General features: G+C 44.2%; 1 protein-coding gene across 1 annotated transcript; it reads right to left on the bottom strand.

The window, feature by feature from the left end:
• Nucleotides 1-365: 365 nt before the first annotated feature.
• LOC101945915 (olfactory receptor 52E4-like) lies at nucleotides 366-3,429 on the bottom strand. The gene is made up of 2 exons (XM_005290058.2): nucleotides 2,501-3,429; nucleotides 366-768 (listed from the first exon to the last, which is right to left on the bottom strand). Exons 1-2 carry the CDS (start codon nucleotides 3,427-3,429, stop codon nucleotides 648-650), a joined length of 1,050 nt encoding a protein of 349 aa, XP_005290115.2. The 3' UTR covers nucleotides 366-647.
• Nucleotides 3,430-15,463: the final 12,034 nt, after the last annotated feature.

Genomic DNA, 15,463 nt, shown 5'->3' with positions numbered 1-15,463 from the left:
GCATGTGGGAAAGACTCACCAGCCAGCACCCAGGAAAGAATTCTCTGTAGTAACTCAGATCCCACCCCATCTAACATCCCATCACAGACCATTGGTCATATTTACCTGCTAATAATCAAAGATCAATTCATTGCCAAAATTAGGCTATCCTATCATACCATCCCCTCTACGAACTTATCAAGCTTAGTCTTGAAGCCAGATATGTCTTTTGACCCCACTACTCCCCTTGGAAGGCTTTTCCAGAACTTCACTCCTCTAATTGTTAGAAACCTTCATCTAATTTCAAGTCTAAACTTCCTAATGTCCAGTTTGTATCCATTTGTTCTTGTGTCCACATTGGTACTAAGCTTGAATAATTCCTCTCCCTCCCTGATATTTATCCCTCTGATATATTTATAGAGAGCAATCATATCTCCCCTCAGCCTTCTTTTGGTTTGGCTAAACAAGCCAAGCTCTTTGAGTCTCCTTTCATAAGACAGGTTTTCCATTCCTTGGATCACCCTAGTAGCCCTTCTCTGTACCTGTTCCAGTTTGAATTCATCCTTCTTAAACATGAGAGAACAGAACTGCACACAATATTCTAGATGAGGTCTCACCAGTGCCTTGTATAAGGGTACTAACACCTCCTTATCTTTACTGGAAATACCTCACCTGATGCATCCCAAGACCGCATTAGCTTTTTTAACGGCCATATCACATTGGCGGCTCATAGTCGTCCTATGATCAACCAATACTCCAAGGTCCTTCTCCTCCTCTGTTACTTCCAACTGATGTGTCCCCAATTTATAACCAAAATTCTTGTTATTAATCCCAAAATGCATGACCTTGCACTTTTCACTATTAATTTTCATCCTATTACTATTACTCCAGTTTACAAGGTCATCCAGATCTTCCTGTATGATATCCCAGTCCTTCTCTGTATTAGCAATACCTCCCAGCTTTGTGTCATCCACAAACTTTATTAGCACACTCCCACTTTTGTGCCAAGGTCAGTAATAAAAAGATTAAATAAGATTGGTCCCCAAACCGATCCCTGAGGAACTCCACTAGTAACCTCCTTCCCACCTGACAGTTCACCTTTCAGTATGAACCGTTGAATACTGCATGCAGATTTGGTCACCCCATCTCATCAAAGATTTATTGGATTTGGAGACGGGCAACAGAAATTATTAGGGGTATGGAAAAGTTTCCGTATGAGGAGAGATTAAAAAGACTAGAACTTTTCAGCTTGGAAAAGAGCTGACTAAGGGGGGATATGATAGAGGTCTATAAAATCATAAATGATGTGGAAAATTGAATAAGAAAATATTATTTACTCATTCACATAACACAAGAGCTAGGGGTCACCCAATAAAATTAATAGCCAGCAGATTAAAAACAAAGAAAAGAAAGTATTTCTTCACAGTCAATCTGTGGATCCCTCTTTGCCTGAGGATGTTGTGAAGGCCAAAGGTATAACAGGTTTCCAATAAGAACTAGATGAATTCATGGAGGACAGATCCACCAATGGCTAATAGCAAGGATAGGCAGGGATGGTGTCCCTAGCATCTGTTTGCCAGAATCTGGGAGTGGATGACAGGGGATGAATCATTTGATGATTTCCTGTTCTGTTGATTACCTCTGGGGCACCTGGCATTGGCCACTGCTGGAAGACAGAATACTGGTCTAGGTGGACCATTGGTCTTACCAAGTATGGCCATTCTGATGTTCTTATATAGACCCCAGATGTATCTGCCCCCTCTGTAGCCCACTAGACCCCACTCTCCTCCCAGAGCTGAGATGGAACCCAGGAGTCCTGACAGGGTCCCCTCACTCCGCAGAGTTAGTAACAAAATAAGAATATACATTACATTTCTAAACCTAACCAGTGTCCCTTCAGTGACTTGCCACAAAATATCAGAACATGTTAGTACTCGAGCTGAGTGGGTCTAATATTTATTTATTTTTCTTTCTTTTATAAGGAATTAGATACAGCGCGCCTGTCAGCTAATTGTTAAGCTATCTGCCAAAAAAACCTACAGTTTTAAAGTGCCTAAACAGCCATTGGAATAATGGTTACAATTGATACCCCTCCCCCCCAAAATCTGAAAGGGCTCCCTTGTGGCTGGGGAGGGGGAGGAGGTGGTGATGATACAACAAGTGACAGGAGAAGGGGATGAGAAGAGCGAGCAACAGGGGAGACACCTTGTGTGGAAAGAGGCAGAGCAGGTGTGGAGCCTTAGCAGAAGAGGTGAAACAAGGGGCAGGGCCTCTGGGGTCCAGTTACCAGCAATTACAAAGATGGCAACCCTATGAGTTCATGAGTTGCACACAGACTGATCCCCCAGATTGTCAAACTGACACAGCACAGCCAGGTCAGGAAAGGGTTTAATGTCTCTGACTATCCAGTCAGTGATTCAGGGAAGAGGGTCTGGCACCATGTCACCAGCCAGTTCTGTATGGAGCTGTATGGTCTGAGAGCCAGAGCACCAGGAGAAAATGTTAGGTCCCTTTATGAGGGAAGAGCCGGAGCAGCCTGTCTCGGATCTGTTTGGTCCTCACCCCATAAATGATGGGGTTTAGCATGGGGGGAACCAGGAGGTACATGTTGGCCATGAGAACATGGACATGCTGGGGTACATTGTGTCCAAACCGCTGAGTGAGGAAGGAGAAGAGAGCTGGGGCATAAAAGGCTAAGATGGCACAGAGGTGGGAGATGCAGGTCCCAAAAGTCTTGAGCCGGGCGTCCTTTGTGGGGAGGCTGAAGATGGCTCTGAGGATCTGGATATAGGACACGGTGATAAAAAACATATCCAGACCCATCCCAGAGACTATCAAAAAGAGGCCGTAGTAAACAGTGACACGAATGTCAGCGCAGGCCTGCTTCACGACAGCTATGTGCTCGCAGTATGTGTGGGGGATGATGTTGGTTCTGCAATAAGGCCACTGCCTAGCCAGGAAGGGATAGAGCAGTACAAATATGCCACCGCGCAGCACCACGGCCAGGCCAATCTTGGCCACCACAGGGTTTGTCAGGATGGTAGAATGCCTTAAGGGATTACATATGGCCACACAGCGATCCAAAGCCATGGCTACAAAGATCCCAGACTCCATCCCTGTGAAGCAGTGAATGAAGTACATCTGGGTAAGGCAGGCACTGAAATTGATCTCCCTGGAATTGAACCAGAAGATGCTCAGCATTTTGGGAAGGGTGGATGTAGACAGGACCAGGTCAGTGACGGCCAGCATGCAGAGGAAATAGTACATGGGCCTATGCAGGCTGGGCTCCCTCTTCACGATGAACAGGATGGTGAAGTTCCCCAAGACGGCTATGGTGTACATGGTGCAGAAGGGGATGGAGATCCAGAGATGGGATGCCTCCAGGCCAGGAATGCCCAGCAGGATGAAGGTGGAGGGGTTGATGAAGTCGGTTGTGTTGGAATCTGACATGGACTAGGGGAGAAAGTGTCCAACTCTGAGGCAGAACGGTGTCTCCTGCATGTACCGTACGTTCCCCTGACTTCCTGCATGTGCCCAGGGTCTAGAGTGATGATCGCAGGACAAATACCTGAATGGAGAGACAGTGTTAATACGAGACTCGGGGCTGTTCTCATGGGTGAAGCATATTGGTCGCTCCTCACACACTGAAAACTGATATTTTCCTTCTTCAGAGGAATTAATTATGAACAACTGGCCCTACTAATGCCAATTACATACTTCATGGGAAATTCCTGCACATCATGGTGTGGGAAATATTAATAGGCACCAGAAGGAAACACAAGTGTGGATCCTGGTTATCCATCATTGATCCTTAATGCAATGAAACCCAGGCTAGAGTGTCCATAGTGTAAGTAGTTCCCCATTCACCCAGTTGTTCTGCATCTGAGAGTGAGAAAAAAAATTTTTTTTTTGCAAAGACATGTGCCAGGGGATGCATCCCAACTAGAGCTTAGCTCAGGGAAAAGACCTGTGTGTCATTGATAGCAATTCCACGGAAACACCTGCTCATTCGTAGCAGTAGCCAAACAAAGACAATGTTCGTATGCCTAAGGGAAGAGATGGACAATAAGCTGCTCTGGACATGTGCTCAGTTTTAGTCACTCAGTCTCTATAAAAGATCTAGCAGATAGAAAGGTGGTTTCTGAGACAGGCTGTGAGAATGGGGGAGGCTGTCATATGCGGACTGAAAAGTCTGGGACTGTTTAGTTTAGAGAAGAGAAAAATAAGGGGGCTTATGATAGAGGAGAGGAAAATAAACAAATGAACTGATGACATTCAAATGGAAAAATGGAGAAGAGTTCCCAACCAGTAATATGTACAGACACTTGGTGCTTCAAAGGGACCAATTCCCCAAAGTTTAGGCAACATATCAATAAAACTAATTGGGAGGTTAAATTTAGACAGAAAAATGGGAATGAAACTTGGGAGTTCTTTAAGTTTATTAGATAGCTAAAACCCCACAATACCACAGCCGAGAAAGTGGAAAACTTTGGCTAAAAACCTGGTTCAGTGGCAAAGTGAAGGCAGTAATTGGGGCTGGGGGTGGGGGGGGGGTGAGCAACACATAACAAATTGAAAAAAGGGGAAATAGATAACAAATGATACAAATTAGAATTTATGAAAATTGATAAGTAACGTGAAAGCTATTAGGTAGAAATCCATGCGTGGCAGGGCTAAGGATCAAAAAAAGAGGTTATTAATTATATTAAGAAGAAAAGAAAGCCTAGAAAAGGTTTTGGCCAATTCCTAGAGAGAGAAAAGAAAATTGTTAATGTTGCAGAAAAGGCAGAGGTGTTCAAGAAATATTTTTGTTCTGCATTTGGAAAGAAGCAGTATGAAGTACTCATATCACATGAGGTGATGAAATATATATATATGAAAAAGCATAAATAGCACAGTGCTGTGTTAAATTTAAACTATTAAAAATAAAGGGAAAGCTTTAAAAAAGATTTGACAAAGTTAGGAAACAATGGAAAAGCTAGTCTGGGATTAGTTAAAAAAAGTCTAGCAATATAATTAATGTCAATCAACGACTGGGTTTATGGAAAACAGGTCTTGTCAAATAAACCTGATTTCATCTTTTAATGAGAGAACACATTTGGTTGATCAAGGGAACTGTACAGATGCAATAGACTTCGATTTCTCTGAGTCATTTGATTTAGTAGGGGAAAACATTCAGATAAAAAAATAAACACTATACAAGATCAGTAGAGCACATGTTAAATGGACTAAAAACTGGCTAACTGATAGGTCTCAGAAAGGAGTTGTCAATGGGCCATTGTCAGTGAATGGGGCTGTTTCTGGTGGGTTTCTGCAGGGATCAATTCTGATGCTATTCAATATTTTAATCAAGGATCTGGAAGCAAATAGAAAATCAATGCAGATAAAATTAGCAGATGACCTAAAGATTGGCAGAATGTGTACAATGAGGAGGCCAGGGCAGGTACATTGACTGATGTGGGGCGTTCGGTGAGCTGGGCCCATGCAAACAAAATGTTTTAATACACTCGAATGCAAAGTGATCCTCTCAGAACAGGTAATGCAGGCCCGACCTATAGACTAGGGCATTGTATTATGGAGCGCAGGGACCTGGAAAAGGATTTAGGGGTCATTGTGGACAACGAAATCATTGTGAGCTCCCAGTGCAGTGCTGTGGCCAAAAGGGTGATGCGATCCTTGGATGCATAAACAGGGGAGTGGTGAGTTGGAGCAGGGGAAGGATTTTACCTCTGCACATGGCATTGGTGAAACCGACTGCATCTAGTCCTGGGGCCTATATTTCAAAACGGTTGTTGAAACATTGGAGAGGGTGCAGAAAAGAGCCACAAAAACAAATTGAGCCTGGAAAAGATGCCAGACAGTGAGACACTCAAAGACCTTCATTTATTTATCTTAAATAGTAATAACGGTCGCTTTAGTCTAGCCAAGAAAGGCAGAGCAAGGCAGGAAGCTGAAGTCAGACAAATTCCAGTTGGAATTAAGGACCCAGTGTTTAGCAATGAGGGAGATTAACCTTTAGGACAAACTGTGTTGACCTCCAGCTGAGGCGTGATTTCCCTTTACAAAAACCATGTTGACTCTTCCCCCCAGAATTATGTTTATCTCTGTGTCTGACCATTTTTTTCTTTACTATCATTTCAACCAGTTTGCCAGGTACTGAAGTCAGACTTCCTGGCCTGTAATTGCCGGGTTCACCTCTGGAGCCCTTTTTAAAAATTGGCATGACATTAGCTATCCTCCAGTCATCTGGTACAGACGCTGATTTAAACGGTAGGTTACAGACTACAGTTAGTAGTTCTGCAATTTCACATTCCTTCAGAACTCCTGGGTGAATCCCACCTGGTCCTGGTGACTTATTGCTGTTTAGTTTATCAATTTGTTCCAAAACCTTCTCTAATGACTCCTCAGTCTCGGACAGTTCTTCACATCTCTCACCTATAAAGAATGGCTCAGATTTCTGAATTTCCCTCACATCCTCAGCTGTGAAGACCTATGCAAAGAATTCATTTAGTTTCTCTGCAATGGCCTTATCGTCCTTCACTGCTCCTTTAGCATCTCGATCATCTAGGGGCACCACTGGTTATTTAGCAGGCTTCCTGGTACTTACCAATTTTTTTGCTATTACTTTTTGAATCTTTGGCTAGCTGTTCTTCAAATTCTTTTTTAGCTTTCCTAATTATATTTTTTTTTTACTTTGTTTGCCAGAGTTTATGCTCCTTTCTATTTTCCTCACTAGGATTTAACTTCCACATTTTGAAGATTTCCTTTTTGCCTCTCACTGTTTTTCTTTTAGGTTGTTGTTTATCCACAGTGGCACTTTTTTGATTCTCTTACTATGTTTTTTTAATTTGGGGGATACATTTAAGTTAAGCCTCTGTTATGGTGTCTTTAAAAAGTTTCCATGCAGCTTGAAGGGATTTCACTTTAGCTGTACCTTTTAACTTCCGTTTAACTAGCCTCCTCATTTTTGTGTAGTTCTCGTTTCTGAAATTAAATGCTAAGTGTTGGGCAGATGTGGTGTTTTTCCTGCCATGTTAAATTTAATGATATTATGACAAGCGGTCCAGCTATGTATGATCAAAGGCAGAAGAACTGGGTATGTTTAGTTTTGTGACAGTCAGCAGTGACCCCACTTAACAGCTAGTAGCCATTATGTCAGCCAGCGGCCATTGGGGAAGCAGACACCTCAAGTACACAGGAGCCTGAACTTTTCAACTGTCTTCCCTTTCAAGGCCTTGAGGTAGTTGGAGCTGGTCCCAAGCCGGTTTTCACTGACCAGATAGCAAAACTACCGGGTCTGTTAACCACCAATCAAATGTTAACACGACCAGGGCCTGTGTTTGAGTGTATAAAAGATCTTTGGCTTTTTGTATGAGTTAGAGTTTTTGTACCAAGGTGCAAAGCTCTCCTTTCTTCTGCAGAATAAAGCAACCTTTTTTTCCTTATCCCTGTCTGGCTGTTATTGGCTCTCAGCTAGGCGGACCCGACATTTCGGTAACAGTTTGGAAAAGAGGAGATTGAGAGGGAACATGGTAGCAGTCTTCAAATATTTGAAAGGCTGCCATAAAAAAGATGGAGAAATGTTGTCTCTTGCCACAGAGGGCAGGACAAGAGGCAAAAGGTTCAAAGTACAGGAAAACAGATTTCGATTAAACCTCAGGGAAAACTTCCTAACAGTAAGAGCAGTAGGACAATGGAACAGATGCCACGACAGGTTGTGGAAGCTCCTTTGATGGAGAGTTTCATAAGTAGGCTGGATAGTCACCTGTCTGGGATGGTTCAGCTCCTGGCAAGGGGTTAGACCAGATGACCCTTGTGGTCCCTTCTAACCCTATATACACCTCAGTCACATACAAGTCATTGGGCTCAACCCTGGGGTAACTGGGTCAAATTTAATGGCTTGTGCAATGCAGGAGGTCAGATTGGGTGACCTAATGGTCCCTTCAAGTCGGAAACTATATGAATCTATTGATAAAGAAAGTAGATCAGACATTTATATTCACTGTGTTTCATAACACATGAACAAGGGGACATTCAATTACATTGAAAGTCTGAACATATAACACTGCTAAAAGAAAACTGTTTGCTTAAATCACATTTGGCCTGTGGAACTCCTTGCCACAGACATTGTTGGAGCAAAGAGCTTAGCTGAATGTCATTCACAAATGGATTGGCCCTTGTAGGGGGTGCTGTTGGCATCACGGTTAGTTAAGGCTGTCTGACACCTTCAATTAGGAGACCTGATTTTCAGTTGCTTATAAGTTTGCCAAACTTTAACCATTCGGACTGAAATTCCCCATGCAGTATGTCTGCTTCTGGCTGAATTGTTTTTTGAAAAATTCAGGCATAACAGTTCAGTTGACATCTGAAATGAAGCTAGGAGAAAATGTGTCTTGCCCATGTTGACAAAATTTTATAATTATTCCAGCAGATAAAAGTCAAAGTCAAGAAACAGCCCCCTCTCCCCCCTTCAGTGGGGCCTAAGCAAACTACAGGCTATAGCTTCAGAATTTGACTTTTGTTTTCTACATCTATTAACACCTTTCCTCCTGAAGGATCCACTGTGCCACTGAAATGCAGCCACTTTGGGGCTGGAGGCCTTGAGCTGGGGTGGGCATAGCAAAGAGGGACATTTAGGCCAATGATATTGGAGAAAATTCATCCCCTGTGGCAAGGGCCATAGGGTTTTTAATGGCTGCACAGAGAGAAAAGGACCACAGACTTACTCTCTATCTCATCACACCCACATTTCACTGGGTTTGTCAAGCAGGTGAGCTCCTCAGCTAGAGATGGGTACCTGTGAATCCTGAGATGGAAGCGTCTTCCCTGGGAATCCCCTTCAGGTAGCCGTGTCCCACACCTCTCTCACCCCAGCATCTGCAGCAACATCCCACGCTGAGAGCTCACACAGGGGTGTGCAGTATTCATAATATAGCTGTGTGCAATCCCAGGGGGCTAAGCTCAGCATCTACTGGAGAAGCGGCATCTGAATGCAAACTGGCTGGAGACCAGCCTGTCTGCGCTTCTGTGTTCTTTATCCACCTTTAGGAGTAAACAGTAATTAAGGGACTTTCCCAAAGGGAGATGAGAGCACTCGGGCTCTCTGCTTAGTCACACATGAATTGGCTGCTTTGTGCATATTTAAAAATTATAGTTGATTAGTACAAAACCTCAGGATAATGCTGAGATCTCCATAGGGTCTGATACCCTGTAAATGCACAGGAGGGAAGTGTAGAGAGTAGACAGAGAAATCTGGAGAAAGATGCCTGAGACACAAACACTTTCTGCAGACACCCGGGGTTGTTGCTAAGGGATCAGAGATCTGTAATTCTCATCAGTAACTATCACCATACTGTGCAGCACCTTTCACTGAAGGATCGTCAAAACACCTAGCAAAGGAAAGTCTCTATGAACCTATCCCCATTTTACAGATAGGTAAACTGATTCACAGGGAGAGTGACTTGACCGAGGTCACACAGAGAATGACAGACAGAACCAAGGAGTCCTGATTTCCCTGCCGTAACCACTGTCTCTCCATCAATAATTGAGCACATTACAAAAGGGAAATCGACTTATGGTCTAGCAGGGGCTGTTCGTGCTGTGGGTGTGAGGGATTTCCCCTGGGTGTAACCTGGAACTGGGGTACCACTGACCCCTCTGACATACTAATCTGGGCCCCCTCTCATACTGGGAAGCTCTGACAAGCTGCAATCGTCTCCAGGTCTTGCATTTACACAGCCATACACAGGCAGGGACACACCCAGCTGTGGTTACATGAAAGCTTTCACTAGCCACTCATGAACCAACAATAGAGAGGCTCTAGCCACTTCCCCCAGCTCCCCAGCCTAGGACCCCAGAGCTGTACCGTCTTGCCCTAGTCAAATTCCTGACCAGTGTAAGTGTATTACCTCGTCCGCCCCCCCCCCCTCAATGTGGAGATGACAATGCACCAGTCCCTGTTCCTGTTTCCTTTTGCATTTCAAATAACACACTGTATTAGGTAAAAATATATAAACCAGATTTATTAACGACACAGAAAGACGACAGATCAAAGTTAGTTACCTATGAAAAAAACAAAATTACAATCTACACAATATACAAGGAGTGTGTCACCCTGATGGAACAAACAGTCCGCCAATCTTCCATACACAGGCTAGAACCCCCTTCAGCCTGGGACCACAGCAACAGTTCAGTTCTTGTTTCTAAGGTGGTTCTGGGTGTTGAGTTGTGGAGGGAGTGAGGCCAAGAGATGATGTCGCTTCCCCCTGTTACAGCTTCTGCCATGTGAAGGGAACTTCATTTTTCCAAGCAAAAGTCCCCAGCGCAGTTAGTGGAAAAATGTGGGCACAAGACGGAGTCCAGTGTCACATGAGCTGGTCACATGCCCTTGCCTGCTTCAATGAGTCATAGCAGATGCCATTGCCCATATCCTGGCTAGAACATTCATAGGAAAGTCCATCAGGTGGGGATACGCTTCTTTTAAAGCCTATTCTGTTTCTTAATGGGCGTTACCTTGGATGGTTCATCCAGAATGTGTTGGCTAGAGTGGATGTAAAGTACCTTGTGGGTGTTACCCAGGAGCAAACACACTTCAAATACTGGTACATAGTCACTATACATAACTTTAGATACAAAAATGATACTCACATACAAATAGGGTAATCACATTCAGCAAATTATAACTTTCCCATTGATAGCTTACATGACATATGTTGTACAAAACACATCATAATCACATAACCATGGTAAATATGAGGGTGCCCGGGTGTTGCTTTGAGGAACAGAATGTTACACCTCCCCCCTTAGTTTACTGCAGGAGTATTAGTCACTGCGTAATGTGGAGACAATGTGCCCAAGACCCTCTTTAGCTTTCGACCATACAACTCTCAAGTATTGCAAACATTGTAGTGTTACCCACAGGTGTTCTTGCAAAGTTCTGTGTACCTTTTAACACTTTATACAGCAGCCTAGTGATCTCAAATGAAAGTCAGCAAGAGTGCCTTCTCTGGGTCACTACTTCTACAAAACCTCTCTTTCTATCTGTGTAGCTTTGTTAAGCATTGTGCTTTTCCAGCTGGTGATAACTCAATACAGTTATTCATCAATGCTTTGAGGAGGTGTGCCTCAGTCTCCCCTTCCACACAGCAGACCAGGTTTATTATGGTTTCCCTGTTGTGAAAAGCTTTGGGCCTGTTTACAGGAGTTAGCTGAGAAGCAGAATTCTCACATTGCTTCTTGTTTACTATTCCTAGCATGTCCAAAATCTTCCCCACACATCATGCGTGTTACACCTTTTCATAGGATTTACCATCAGTACCAAATTCTTTCTTATAAATTATAAGAAAGTTCTAATATTAGCAACAAACTTTGCATCGTGAGATTTAACAATCACAGCAAATCTTTTATCACAGGTAGGCGTTTCCAAGTATTTTTATTATACCACATCTTCTGCTTGAACAGTTTGGTTTGTTCAATACCCATTGTGTCTGTTCAACACCTCCCTGAACCTTACTATGTATTAAATTACTCGTTTTCCTTTCTCCTCGGTGTCCCCTTCAGTAGGGATCTCAGTCTAAGGTCATCTTCAGGGTATTGATATGCCATGGTCTGGTGGGGTTAGGATGTAAGGGGACTTTGCATGTTGGCTAGCCCTCTGTGGAGCTGCTTCCAACCCCAGGGTTATGCCCATGCAAAAAATCCCCACCTCATTTTTCTCCCTGTGATCCCACTCCCAGTACTGGGACCTCCCACCACCACCCCCGTTTCCTAGAGAGTTGTGATCTGTGCTCTCTGGGCTAAAAGGTGTGTCTTCTCCCAGTAGCTCTTTCAAAACTGCTTTTGTGTCTTACCATCACAAGGAATTACCTCCTCCCCTCCATTTGATGGGTCGTTAGCATTTTCACAAACCACTATCTATTCAGTATGATCTATATCATGTCTTAAATAGATAGAGTTAGTTTTCACAAGCACGTCAGGGACAAAGTCCTGAAAAGTCAGGACTTGGATTGGGGTACTCTCTGAAATCCCCCTCTCTGCCCCCCGAGAGGTCAGTTGTTGGACTGATCCCCTCCAGGACAACAGTTACACAGTTCCCTCTCAAAGCCTGAGCCAAAGGTTGGGTTCCTGGGTGCACGGACACTGAATCATCCATTCTACCCTGGCCATCCTCCCCCATGTGATGAGTGAGGAGACATTCCTTTTCTCCTACTATTCCTTTTCTCCCACTATTCCTCCCCCAGTTTCCTTCTCTGGACCCCTTGCTCTCTGGACCCTGCTCTAGGACATATACCGCTATGCTCTATAGCATGGGATCTATCCCCTGCTCAGCTGTGAAGGACTCACAGCTAATCACCTGGACAGTTTTGTAACTTGCAGGCAGTACACCACCTGCACTTCTGGAGAAAGTAGTTAAGGACCTTGAGGACAATGCCAATTGGGACAAATTACAACACGGTTTTACGAAAGGTAGATCGTGCCAAACCAACCTGATCTCCTTCTTTGAGAAAGTAACAGATTATTTAGATAAAGGAAATGTGGTGGACCTAATATACCTCGATTTCAGTAAAGCGTTTGATACGGTACCGCATGAGGAATTATTGGTTAAATTGTAAAAGATGGGGATCGATATGAAAATCCAGAGGTGGATAAAGAACTGGTTAAAGGGGAGACTGCAGCGGGTCGTACTAAAAGGTGAACTGTCAGGTTGTAGGGAGGTTACCAGTGGAGTCCCTCAAGGTTTGGTTTTGGGTCCGATTTTATTTAATCTATTCATTACTGACCTCGGAACCAAATGTAGGAGTGGGCTGATAAAGTTTGCGGATGACACAAAGTTGGGAGGTATTGCCAATTCGGAGAAGGATCGAGATATCCTGCAGGGAGATTTGGATGACTTGTAAACTGGAGTAATAGTAATAGGATGAAATTTAATAGTGAGAAGTGTAAGGTTATGCATTTAGGGATTAATAACAAGAATTTTAGTTATAAGCTGGGGACGCATCGGTTGGAAGTAACGGAAGAGGAGAAGGACCACGGAGTCCTGGTTGATCGCAGGATGACTATGAGTCGGCAATGTGACGTGGCCGTGAAAAAAGCTAATGCGGTCCTGGAATGCATTATGCGAGGTATTTCTAGTAGGGATAAGGAGGTGCTGGTTCCGTTATACAAGGCACTGGTGAGACCTCATTTGGAGTACTGTGTGCAGATCTGGTCTCCCATGTTTAAAAAGGATGAATACAAACTGGAACAGGTACAGAGAAGGGCCACTAAGATGATCCGAGGAATGGAAAATCTGTCGTATGAAAGGAGACTCGAGGAGCTCGGTTTGTTTACCTTAACCAAAAGAAGGCTGAGGGGGGATATGATTGCTCTCTTTAAATATATCAGAGGGATAAATACCAGGGAAGGAGAGGAATTATTTCAGCCCAGTACTAATGTGGACACAAGAACAAATGGATATAAACTGGCCGTCGGGAAGTTTAGGCTTGAAATTAGACGAAGGTTTCTAACCATCAGCGGGGTGAAGTTTTGGAACAGCCTTCTGAGGGAAACAGTGGGGGCGAAAGACCTCTCTGGCTTTAAGATTAAGCTTGATAAGTTTATGGAGGGGATGGTTTGATGGGATAAAGTGATTTTAGTCAATAGGTCAATAACGTGCCATCGCTGGTAATTAGCAACAATGGTCAATGATGGGATATTAAAAGTTACTACAGAGAACTTTTTCCAGAGGGTCTGGCTAGAGAATCTTGCCCGCATGCGCGGGGTTCAGCTGATCACCATATTTGGGGTCGGGAAGGAATTTTCCTCCAGGGTAGATTGGCAGAGGCCCTGGAGGTTTTTCGCCTTCCTCCCCAGCATGGGGCAGGGGTCGCTTGCTGGAGGATTCTCAGCGATTTGAAGTCTTTAAATCATGATTTGGGGACTTCAACAGCTGAGTTAAGGGAGAGAATTCTTCCAGGAGTGGGTGGGTCAGCTTTTGTGACCCGCATCATGTGGGAGGTCAGACTAGATGATCATAATGGTCCCTTCTGACCTTAGAGTCTATGAGTCTATGAGTCTATGAGGTGGTGTTGCCTCCAGTTGCAGAGTTAATGGGATTCTCAACCACCCCCTCACTAGATTCCATCACCCTTCTCTGGGCTCCCCTCTGGGACACACCTCCCTATGCTCCCTAGTGCGGTATCTATCCTTGATTTAGATGTGATAGGCTTGCCATACCGCCTACTCTTTCCTATGCAGTGGGATAGTTTGCTCTGCTGCCCTTAATAATGTCCCTTTAACAAACTGCCAACTGTCTTCAATTGTTTTTCCCCTTCGACTTGCTTCCCATGGGATCTTACTTACCAACTCCCTGAGTTTGCTAAAGTCTGCCTTCTTGAAATCCAGTGTCTTTATGTTGCTTTTCTCCCTCCTACCATTCCTTAGAATCATGAACTCTTTCATGATCACTTTCACCTAAGGTGCCTTCCACTTTCAAATTCTCAACCAGTTCCTCCCTATTTGTCAAAAACAAATGTAGAACAACTTCTCCCCTACTAGCTTTCTCCACCTTCTGAAATAAAAAAAAATTGTCTCCAACACATTCCAAGAACTTTTTGGATAATCTGTTCCCTGCTGTGTTATTTCCCCAACAGATGTCTGAGTAGTTGAAGTCCCCCATCACCACCAAGTCCTGTGCTTTGGATGATTTTCTTAGTTATTTCAAAAGAAAAGGCTCATCCACCTCTTCTTTCTGGTTAGGTGGTGTGTAGCAGACCCCTTCCATGTGTGGTAAAATGGCTGATATTTGTATGATGGGTCCCAGGCTTTTCCTGGCGGGGGGGCTAGGACACCAGCCCTTGCCCCTGATCTTGGGGCACAATGGACCTCGCTCATGGCCCATGAAGGTGGTAGAGGAGGGAAGCGGGGGAGGGGTCTGAGTTTGCTCCTCACTCTGAGCTCCAGCCCCTCTCAACCCCTGTGGGTTTATTACCCTCTTCCCTCTTGGGTAGGGTTACCCTCAGTCATTGGTGCTGGGGAAGGGTCTCCCTTCCTCCATTTCTATGACCTTCCAATTGTCAGCAACACACCTCCAAACTCCAGTCCTCTCTCCTTCCTCGCACCACCCTGTCTGCCTGAAGCAGGGTTTTTTATTAGATTCGTGGCAGGGGCCTTCATTGACTACAGGTGCTCCAATTAACCTGTAGCAACCCTCCCTCGTCTACAGTGAACCACGCCTTAATTAGCCTACGGATTATATATCTCCCCTCTATCACTCTCGCTCGGCTCCCTGCCCTGCCCTATCACACATGACAGCATCCTTGGTTTTTACCCCTTTTATCTTTACCCAGAGACTTTCAAAAAGTCTGTCTCCTATTTCCATCTCAGTCCAAGTGTATACTTATGAATCTTATGAAACACACAAAGCCTTTCAAAGGTAGTGAAGTATTCAGCAATATCACCTGCCTCATTGCATGCAGGACACAGCTGTTCCCATTTGTGGATTTTT

The sequence above is a fragment of the Chrysemys picta genome, chromosome 1, assembly GCF_011386835.1.
Source record: "Chrysemys picta bellii isolate R12L10 chromosome 1, ASM1138683v2, whole genome shotgun sequence".
NCBI classification, from domain to species: Eukaryota; Metazoa; Chordata; order Testudines; family Emydidae; genus Chrysemys; species Chrysemys picta.
The sequence above is the reverse complement of the archived record's forward strand: the minus strand, read 5'-3'. Positions and strand labels throughout refer to the sequence as shown.